The following is an 11,400-nucleotide window of genomic DNA, read 5'->3' as shown; positions in this document are numbered from 1 at the left end:
AACTTCCTCCATTTCTTTTTAGAAAAAGTGGCAAACACCCGGGCACTCATTTCTCCACCAGCTCATGATCTGTCCATCCCATCTCAGTGTGTGGCTGTGTTTGACCACTTTGAGCCCATCTCTCTGTCCTCTCTGGAGCAGGTAATGTGCAGCATGAAACCATCTGGTTCCCCCTTTGATGTGGTCCCCCCTCGACTACTAAAGGAAGTTTTTCCTACCCTGGGTCCTTTTATCCTCGCTATTCTGAATAGCAGTTTATCCTCAGGTGTGGTGCCAAAGACTTTTAAACATGCTGCTGTCCAGCCCCTCCTGAAAAAACCTAACCTTGACCCCTCAGTCATGTCCAACTTCCGGCCTGTCTCCAGACTCCCATTCACCTCTAAACTACTGGAAAAAATTGTGGAGTCTCAGTTGAAACAGTTTTTGGGGGATCACGCTATCCTTGAGTTATTCCAATCTGGCTTCAAATCTCTCCATAGCACTGAAACTGCTCTACTGAAGGTTTTTAATGACATTTTCATATCCACAGACGCAGGTGATTCTGTGTTGCTTGTCCTATTGGACCTTACATCTGCTTTTGACACCATCGACCACAAGATCCTCATTTCTAGACTGGAGCAGTGGGTGGGCATCACAGGGTCAGCCCTTAAATGGTTTGGGTCCTACCTCTCTGACAGAACCTTCTGTGTCAATATCAAAGATCTTAGTTCGGCATCGACCGCACTCCAGTGGGGGGTACCGCAGGGGTCCATCCTCGGTCCCCTTCTCTTTTCTTTATACCTGCTGCCACTAGGTGCTATCTTCCGCAAACACGACATACCCTTTCATTTCTATGCCGATGATTGCCAAATTTACTTCCCCCTGAGGCACAGAGGCACACGCTCTATTCAGCCTCTTATTGACTGCCTGGCTGACATCCGGGACTGGACGGCTTTAAACTTCTTAAGCTTCAATGAGAAGAAGTCTGAAGTCATGCTGTTCCATCCCAGTGGCTCACTCATGAACCATGACATTGACCTTTTCTCTCTAGCCCCGCTAGAGAAACAAAAGGTGACTAATCTGGGGGTGATAATGGACCCGTCCTTAAAACTCAACAGTCACGTAAACATGATGGTCAAATCCTGTTTTTTTCAGCTGAGACGGCTGTCTAAGTTGAAGCCTATACTCTCCAAAAAGAACCTCGAGGCAGTGATCCACGCCTTCATAACATCTAGGCTTGATTACTGCAATTCACTTCTGTTTGGAATCAGTCAGTCCTCCATTGCTCGTCTACAACTGGTCCAAAATGCTGCAGCCCGATTTTTAACTGGTACAGGCTATAGAGAGCACATCACGCCAGTTTTGGCCTCCCTGCACTGGCTACCCATTCACCTTCGGATCCATTTCAAAATTCTCATGTATGTTTTTAAATCACTGAACAGTTCCGCCCCATCCTATCTCACTGATCTTCTGCAGCCATATGTCCCACCGCGCTCTCTGAGGTCAGCAGACCAGATGCTTCTCTCAGTCCCAGAAACCCGTCGTAAGCTCAGGGGTGACAGGGCTTTCTCTGTTGCAGGTCCACGACTGTGGAATGAGTTGCCACTGAGTGTCCGGCAGGCTCCCACACTCTCAGTCTTTAAGTCTCGCTTGAAGACCCACTTCTATTCGCTTGCCTTTAACACGGTGTGATTTGTTCTGGCCCGGTCTGTTCTCTACTCTGTTGGCCATTTTAGTTAGCTTCTGCTGCTATTTGTATCTGTATTTCTATTTTATGTTTTCCTGTCTGCTCTGCATGTTTGGTTCTTTTGTACAGCACTTTGGTTGGCCTTGTTGCTGTTTTAAGTGCTATATAAATAAATTGGTATGGTATGGTATGGTATATACATATATACATATACATATATATACATATACATATATATATATATGTATGTATGTATGTATGTATGTGTGTGTGTGTGTGTGTGTGTGTGTGTGTGTGTGTGTGTGTGTGTATGAACTATAAGGTGTGTAAACCCTTCCCACATTCTTGCAATATTCTAAACAATGTATCTAAACTCTTAACGCTCTAAAAGAGACAGAATGTCATGATCTCAGCTCCCTGCCTCCTCTGCTCTTTGCCACTTGCAAGCGCTCTTGGCCACGCCCACTTCTCTGCGGCATGGTTGACAGCTGATCATGCATGGAGAACAGCTGATCAGCTGCTGCAGGACATTTATCCTGCATTGTGGGCTGCACAGAGGTGCAGCACGTGCTAAATAATTTTAAATAATTTATTTTAAATAAAAATTCCCTGCCAATCGTGCAGCTCATCCATCAATCAGCCAATTGTGTGTCATGCCCAATCTTATTTTGCAAAACCGCGACTGAGCGAGTCCGCGATAAACGAACTGTGAAGTAGCAAGGGACTACTGTATCTTGATTAGATAGAAAGATGTTATATAAGTACAGTCCATTTACCATTTCTAGTCTTTGGCCTTCTTATTTGTATTTTTCCTGGCAGCTGCATTTCTAACATCCTTCTACCAATATACCCACTGTCCCTCCTCTGGACATGTCCAAACCATCTCAGTCTGGCTTCTCTAAATTTACCTCCCAGTTGTTCAACCTGTGCTGTACCTCTGATGATCTCATTCCTAATCTTATCCATTCTTGTCACTCCTAAAGAGAACATCAACATCTTCATTTAGATACAGCTTCCTTAGATAGAAAACTTTATTACCAGTAACTGGCTTTTCTGTGTATCTGAATGTTCTTGTAGTGTCCCAAGACTACGTCTGTTGTAATTTGGCACTATATAAATAAAAAAGTGGAATTCATTTCTACTACATCCAGTTCTTTCTCCTGTCTTTTTGTCCATGTCTCTGTCTCCAGACCATACAACATAGCTGGTCTCACCACTGTCTTGTAAACTTTTCCTTTGAACTTTGTTAGCACCCTTCTGTCGCAAATCACTCCTGAAACTTTTCTCCATCCACTCCATCCTGCCTGGACTCTCTTTTTCTCCTCTTTACAACACTCCCCATGTTCCTGGACAGTGGACCCCAAGTCCTTGAAGTCCTGCACCTTTGTGACCTCTGCTCCTTGTAGCCTCACTGTTCCACCTCCTCCCTCTCATTCACGCACATGGACTCTGTCTTACTACAGCTGACTTTCATTCCTCTTCTTTCAAGTGCATACTGGCACCTCTCCAAGTTCTCTTCCACCTGTTCCCTGTTCTCACCACAGATCACGTCATCTGCAAACATCATAGTCCACGAGAATTCCTGCCTGACCTCATCTGTTAGTCGGTCCATCACCAGAGCAAACAAGAAGCGGCTCAGAGCCGATCCTTGATGCACTCCCACCTCCACCTTGAAGCTATCTGTCACTCCTACAGCACATCTCCATCTGTACGCTCCACAATGGTTTGTCGTCATTACCTGCATCGTTTTTATGTCTGTATTCTGATTTACCTCATTTTGTATTTTGCTTTGTGTGTTACCTGTTGTTCTGTCTGTACAGCAATTTGGTTGGCCTTGTCGCTGTTTTAAGTGCTCTATAAATAAAATGGTATGGTATGGTATCTCACCACTGTCCTGCTGTCCTCATACATGTCCTGTACCAGTCGAACTTACTTCTCTGCAACTCCAGATTTCCTCATACACCACACCTCCTCTCTTGGCACCCTGTCAGATGCTTTTTCTAAATCCACAAAGGCACAATGGAGTTCTTTCTGACCCTCTCTGTACTTCTCCATCAGCATCCTCAAATCAAAGATGGATCTGAGGTGCTCTTTCTTTGCATGAAACCATACTGCTGCTCATAAATAGTCACCTCTCGTCTAAGTCTTGCTTTCACAACTCTCTCCCAGATCTTCATTGTGTGGCTCATGAACTTAATTCCCCTGTAGTTGTTACAACTCTGTCCATCACCCTTGTTGTTAAAAATGGGCTCCAGCACACTTCTCCACCATTCTTCAGGCATTTACTCACCCTTAAATATGCCACTTAATATTTATGTCAGAAACCTCAATGACATCTCTCCAAGACATTTCCAAACCTCCACTGGTCTTCAGGTCCTACTGCCTTCCCCTTCTTCATTCTTTTCAGAGCTTTCCGAACTTCACCCTCACTAATCTTTCCCACTTCCTGGTCCACAGTTTCTATGACCTCTGCTCTTCTTTCTCTTTCATTCTTGTCATTCATTAGCTCCTCAAAATATTTCTTTCATCTTTCCATCATGCTCTCCTCAATTGTTAGAACATTACTTTTCCTATCTTTAATAAGCCTAACCTGCTGCACGTCTTTTCCAGCCTGATTCCTCGGTCTCACCAATCGGCACAAGTCCTTCTCGCCCTCTTTAGTGTCCAGATTCCGATATAACTCATCAAACACCTTCTGGGACCCGGAGGCCTCCACCCCTGTTTAATGATGGACGATTTCTTTTCACTACAAACAGGACAAACTGTTATAAGATTAACTGGAGAAATTGTGAATGCTGAGTGCTTGATGATTTTTCTGAACTTTGCTGAAAAAGCAAAACAATGCTTCTCTTATTGTTACAAAGTAACTGTATTTACTGAAGAGTTTATTTTTTTGAAAAATGTATTTTTATATTCTTCTTTCTTTCATTTTGTTTTCAAGGACATGAATTGTTTTCCAGATCAAGGTCCAAACCTCGGTCTTCAGTCACCATCGTACTCTCCAGCCATACCCTCACAGACACCACCAGAACCGCCTGCAACAGCATCATCTTCTACACTTGTGATCTAGCTTCAAGGGCCAAGAGGACAAAACCAAGCAACTCATTTGTCTTGGCTGTACTTACTTTAGAGAACTGGTTGTAAGGATGGCTGAGCGAAGAAAGATATCAGCTATGTTGAGTTAATAGAAAATATTTTCTGTGTAGAAAATTACATGAAATATCCTGATGCATGCTCAATAATCCAGGTAGAAAAGTCTAAAAAAGTTAAGTCTGGTCCTCTGAACATTCAAAAAACAAAACAAACAAACAAAAAAAGTAGAAATGTTTTGTCTTTTGTAGTGAACCTGATCTGACCCTGATCTGACCCTGATGACCCCAAATCTATCAGATGGACAGGGACTGTTATTTCATTGATCTGAATACAGTCTGAGCCATCTGATGACTTTCTTTCTTGAATTAATCAAGCAGAAAAGACAATTCTCTATGATCATCACTGTTTACAAATGTTTGATAATCAAATTGTGTTAGTTCACTCAATGTTACAGGTTGAAAAGAACTACTCATTTTTATTTTACATAAACAGTAAGTAATGATTTTTATTCCTCATTCAAAGAAGAAATCAGGTTAATATGCATTTCTTGATTTTTCTGTCTGCAATGTAAGTATGTTAAAGGTCGTTTTTCGGTCAACTAAAATGTTTACCGAGAAAGATGTCATGTTTAAACTTTTTCAGAAGATTATAAGTGTGAGACTCCACGAAGTCTGAAGTCCTACAATAATCTTTCTGTTCGTTACTAAACAATCCTTGATTTTTAATAACATCTTACATCATACACCACACCTCTATTCCGGGTCCATCGACCAATCAAAAGCTCTCAAATGAACCGGAAGTCGACCCATTTAAAATGTGGCAACTTCCCAGTTCATAGTAGAATTTAGGAGAATTCCGAAGAATTCCAGAGAATTCCAGAGACTAGAGAGTCTAGAGTCTAGAGTCTAGAGTCGAGAGTCTGGGGAGATGAAGAACTAGAGAGTTGCTGGAGTTGAAAGATTCTGTTAGAGTCTGAGAAGTTCTGAAGAATGAAAGGAGTTCAGAGTTCTTGGGTGCAAACGCGTTCAGGATGATCCAGAGACGTTTTGGGATTATAATTTCTGTTTGAACAAACCACACACGACTATCTAAGGATTTCAGCTGCTCTCAACGGAGACGCTGAAAAAGTCTGGAGGATTCTCTATCGAGCTGATCTATCATCAACCAGGTAACGGTCTCCTCTTCAACTAAAGTGTACCGGAGGCAAGCTGAGATCTGATGAAGCGTGCACGTTCTGGACAAACAGATTAATTCCCTCACATATCTCTCTGTAAGATAACTCCATTTCATCTTAAAACTCTCCTCTTTCTCATAAAATCAGTACAGATATTTTAGAAATATCTGAAGCAAAGTCCTCGTTCACCGCCGAGTGATCGATGTCCCTTTTCTGTGAAACTTGTCTGTCATTATTTTCATATTTTGCCAAATTAATGTAAATGTTTGATGTTAAACTTTGATTCTGAAAATAAATGACCGCATTCATTTTGATGGGTCAAAGATAAATAACGTCTCTCGTTACATTTCTGTTAAATTCAATGCACGACATTACACAGTCAGAAAGATGAGGAACTCGTGAATATATTGTATGCATATATATCTCATATATTGTCATACTACAACTAGTGGCACGTACCTACGTGACTACTACACTTTCATCCGAAAGACTTCCTCAGTCTGAGGTGCTGTATTCAGCTCAGTCTTATAAATAGCACCTTCTCAGAGTGGATCAACCAGTTTGCTGCTGACAACCAAAACCAGCTGATCACATGCTCAAGAAGGACCATCAGCCTAACAATGGGTCATTAGCACACTGATGGCTGTTTACTGTTCACAGAGGGCTGAGTGATACTAGCAATCACAGCATTGTAAGAGGGGGACAGTTGAACCTGGAGGCTCCACCCCTGTTTAATGATGGACGATTTCTTTTCACAAAGATGGCCTCCTTTACTCCTCTCTCAAACAATCGTTCCTCTCTGTCCAGGATGTGAACATCTTCATCCCTGAAAGAGTGACCGCTGGCCTGGAGATGAGTGTAGACCTCAGAGTCCTGGCCTGATGATGTTGATCTTCTGTGCTGGTCCATCCTTTTGGCCAGTGGCTGCATCAAATGAATGTGTGTGACATATTTCTTCTAATAGGTTATAAATACACGCTGAAAATACACAGGGTGATGCAGAAAATACCACGACTCACCAATAGGGGGCAGTGCTGCTCCATAGGGACAATGATGCAGGTGCTGAGATTGCTGTGCGATCTTCTGTTACGCAGAGGGGGGGGGGGGGGGTCGCAAACGGTACACTCATTTAAATTTGTTTAGATAAAATGGAAGCTCATACCTCAAAACTAAAAGATTTTTCTAAACTAGATTTTCCAGTCGAAACAGAAAGTATTAAAGAGAGAAAGAAAAAAGATGGAAAAAAAAGGCTAAATTGAAATATAAGCTTCTATTTTGGGTTCATATATGTGAGCATCCGATTCCAGCAGAGTCAGTGCCTCACGTCATGTCACTGGTATACATTAGTTTGGAGCTAACACCATTAGTGCTGGAGAAGATGCTGTTAGTTCTGGATCTAACGCTTCGTACATATTAGCTTTGGTACTATGCTATTACTGATTAAAGTTATTACTATTATCATTATTTTCTGTGTCAATGCGTTCTAATTCCAAGTAAAGTGTTGAATGTCAGATATTGTCCAAAATAAACGTTCAAACTGAATGGAGCTTGCACCAGAGCAACCTGTCTGCATCATTTACCCAGAATGCATTCCAACCTAAATAAAATGGCGATGTACGCATGTCATTCATTTTAAAATAATTATTAAAACTAAACAGCCAATAGTATTTTTACAGTCCTGTCATTATAGCAGAAGTACGGTAGTTGTTTATCAAATAATATCTATTATTCTGAATAGTCGGAGATCCCTTTAAATCTTGTATTTGTTTGAAAGAGTTCTGCAGAGCTGGTTTATGTGGGTGAAGAAGAAACCTCGTCAACGGTGGAAGGAACACTGGTCAGATTCTTGTTGCGGCAGGCCACAGTGAGCTGGATCTGGTCACAAACGCAGTGCTGTGGACACTTGGCTGCATGTGCTGCAGAGGTGCAGAGGAGCAACAGGCTGAGCAGCAGAACCCCCACCACGTCAGGAACATGCATCTGAAACAGAAAAACGTTTTTTACAGCTTGGTTCAATGACGTCATGCAAAAATGGAAAAGTTCAAGGAAATCAAATGCTGTTTGTGTGAGTGTGTAGTGTCTTAAAATAAAAGTTTCTGAAGTATTATTATATTATAGTTATATTATCTAAACTTTTTATAATCTGATTGTTTTATTATTTAACTTTTAAATCATTGCCTGTCCAACAAACGTGTAACTTGTTTCCATTTATTTTGTAAAGGGCTTATGTCTTGTATTAAAAAAGAATGCTGTTTAACAGATTGGATACAAAAGATAACATTTTGTATCAAATAAAATATTTATTCCCATTTAACTTTGTGAAACTGGATTGTTTTTGCTGGTTTAAGCATCAGTCAACAAAACAACAACTCAGTAACACCCAGAGTTTAACAGCTTAGTGGCCCACTGTATTTAAGTGGTACATTTTAAGAATTGTGACCTTCAGTCAGACTGGTTTTCCTTAATCCCCACTGGAATGCTTTGAAACAACATTTCCATGTTGGATTCACAGTCTGAATCCTCAGGAATGAACAGAAAGAGATCCACAGTCAAAACTTCTGGTAAATCTGATATTTTGTTCAAACCGAACCACAAATAAACCTCAAACTGTATTTAATCAAATTAATGTAACATACAGAGTTTTAGGTTTACATCAATGCAAAACATGTTTAATAAATCCCAAACTTTGGCTGCTTGGCTCAATATTTATCTAAACGAAGCAGGGAAATAAAAAAGACCAAGGAACTTGGAAACTAGAGACGGAGGAATGTCCCGTGTCAGGCCTCAGAGATGCTGCGTACAAAGGCACAGTGTCTCCCTCAGCTGATGTGCCAAGAAAAGTTTCCTCTGAAAAACAACCTCTCCAACAGGAATCATTTCACCTCAGTCCATCTGGTAAAGTTTTATTCCCTTCATTAACGCTAATATTCACATGTGTAAACGACCAGAGCATTGTTTACCAAGTCAAACTTAGACAGAAATCTGCAAATTATTAAGAATCCAACAGCAGCTTACAGTTTAATGTTGTTTACCTGGTTCATTGCAGGATCTGCATCTATCAAAGTTAGAACAGGTCAAAGTTTGAAGTCCTTACAAGTTATTTTAATAGAAGGAGTTTTATGCACGGACTCACCATGGACTGGTTCTGGTTTCATCCAGTTGTAGGTCGTGACTAACCTCCCCAGAGTCTGTAGGACTGCAGCTCACTTGTGCCCTGTCCAGAACCAACTCCCCCTCCCCCTAAGCAACACTCACCTCCACCTCTGACTGCATGCAACTCAGGACCAGTTAAATCAGTGGTTCTCAAACTCTTTTAGTCTGCCCACCGCCCCCATGACGGGACACAAAACCAGATATGAACAATGCACGACATACTCAAGCATCCATGACATGATTTGAAACCTTCAAAAATGAATCCCAGTGAAATAAAGTCATTTAAGACAGAGCTTTGTCAGTCTGGCAAATAAACTTGTGGTTTAAAAAACTTTATACTGTACTTTATATATGCTGCCTTTGGGTAAAGTTACTAAACAGCATGAGACAAATACTCATTGTCATGCTGATAATATTCAATTTTATTTCTCCATTAAACCCGATGAATCCAATCAATTACTTAGATTACAATCATTTCTTAAATACATAAAAACCTGGATGACCCTTAATTTTTTCTTTTAAACTCAAATAAAAGTTGTAGTTACTGGACCTGAGCATATTAGTAATACATTTTTACAGCCTTTCACTTCCTCTGGATGGCATTAATTTAGCCTCCAAATGTAAAGTAAAACAGGAAACAATGTGTTAGAATAGATAATAAAAATTCAGATGTAGTTCAAAATGAAACAAGTGTACCCCAAGGTTCAATACTGGGCCCTTTATTATTTAGTTTATATATAAATGATTTACCAGCTGTATGCCCTTCTGATCTACATGACATTTATATGCAGATGATGTAATAATCTATTTACATGTGAAAAATAAAGAAACAACTGCAGAAAAACTGTCGGCACTAATGGTACCAGTTTGTCTGTGGCTAAAAAATTCAAATATTCGTCTGAATGTTAGTAAAACAGTTTGCATGTTCTTTACTAACTGCAAAAAATGGTAAATGGACTGTACTTGTATAACACCTTTCTATCTTATTTCAAGATACTCAAAGCTCTTTACAACAATCTGTGCCTCATTGACCCATTCAGACAGCTCTATACTAGATCCCTACAAAGATAATTGAACAAATCATTCTAATGAGACTAATCAGAGCTTTATCACGTTCACTGATGGGACACATCAGAGGCAACGAGGGGTTCAGTGTCTTGCCCAGGGACACTTCAACATGTGACTGCTGGTGGATTCAAACCCCCAACTCTTGCATTGGAGGACGACTGCTCTAACCACTGAGCCACAGCCGCCCCAAGACTAAGGAACCAAATCCAATTATTACAGTGGATGGACAAATTTGAACACAAGTACAAAAGTATAAAAACTTACATAATGGATTCCCAACTTTCATTTAAGAAACATATTTAAAAAATTAAGAAACAAAATAAAATTTAATTTATGCAATTTTAAACGTATTAGGAATAATTTGACATTAGAAGCTTCAAAACTATATTTAAGCGCCATGATTGTGTCTCATATAAATTACTGCGTGACGAGTTGGTCTCCGGCGAGTCGAGCACAACAACAAAGACTCTATAAGCAGACTCTGAAGACTTTGGACAAAAAATCAGGTTCTTATCATCATTGTAAACTTACATAAGTACGACTTTTTGAGTTGGCAAAAAATGATCATGTATTCAGACGCTGTACTTGTACATGAAGTCCTTCATGGTTTGGCTCCACCACCACTAAAAGACTTTGTCCAATTACATTTACAACCAGACACAACTACAAGAGCAGTTATAGGGGAGACTGGAAAATACCGTTTCAAAAAGGTCTTTCAGTAACTTGTCATTTTCTGTTCGAACTCCAAATTCTTGGAATAATCTACGATTATTTTATTTTATTTTATTTTTATTTCGAATGACAATAAAAAGTAAAAACAAAGAAAGAGAAAAAACACAACAGTCATGCCAATTAACATGCAATTTTACACAATTTGTTTGAAAAGGAGCAGGTAGAAGAAAACAATCTTATGATTTCCTGCCCCGTCATACACAGCAATATACAATCATTTAGTCTCCCCACACCAAATAACCCTGATAATACTCACACATTAAATGATGCTTAAACCTCACATTCTCATCGTTGAATGTACAATTATTTACACATTAATATCAGCAATAGCATTTTTGGTCTTTGAAACTCCCATCCTATGCTAAATATTTTTTAATAAGCTCATTTTTATACTGTTTTTTAAGCCAGCTTATATTTGTACTTTGTTTGAGCTCGTCATTTAAATCCTTCCATAGTACTCCACACGCTGATATACAAAAACTCTTTTTGGTTGTTCTGATACATTGTTTTTTTA

The 11,400-nt window shown here is 40.0% G+C and overlaps 1 protein-coding gene across 1 annotated transcript in view; it reads right to left on the bottom strand.

Moving 5' to 3' along the window:
• The window catches only part of chadlb (chondroadherin-like b), a 54,916-nt gene extending 45,793 nt beyond the window's left edge, over positions 1 to 9,123 (bottom strand). The window contains exons 1-2 of the mRNA XM_037691561.1: positions 9,067 to 9,123; positions 7,746 to 7,913 (exon numbers count right to left, since the gene is read on the bottom strand). Of these exons, the coding sequence (XP_037547489.1) occupies positions 7,746 to 7,913; positions 9,067 to 9,069 (171 nt within the window). The 5' untranslated portion in view covers positions 9,070 to 9,123. The remainder of the gene's footprint in view (positions 1 to 7,745; positions 7,914 to 9,066) is intronic.
• Positions 9,124 to 11,400: the final 2,277 nt, after the last annotated feature.

Source organism: Nematolebias whitei, chromosome 17 (genome assembly GCF_014905685.2).
Source record: "Nematolebias whitei isolate Nwh7 chromosome 17, NemWhi1, whole genome shotgun sequence".
In the NCBI taxonomy this organism is placed as follows: Eukaryota; Metazoa; Chordata; class Actinopteri; order Cyprinodontiformes; family Rivulidae; genus Nematolebias; species Nematolebias whitei.
Note: the sequence above shows the minus strand (reverse complement) of the source record. Positions and strands in the feature narration are given on the sequence as shown.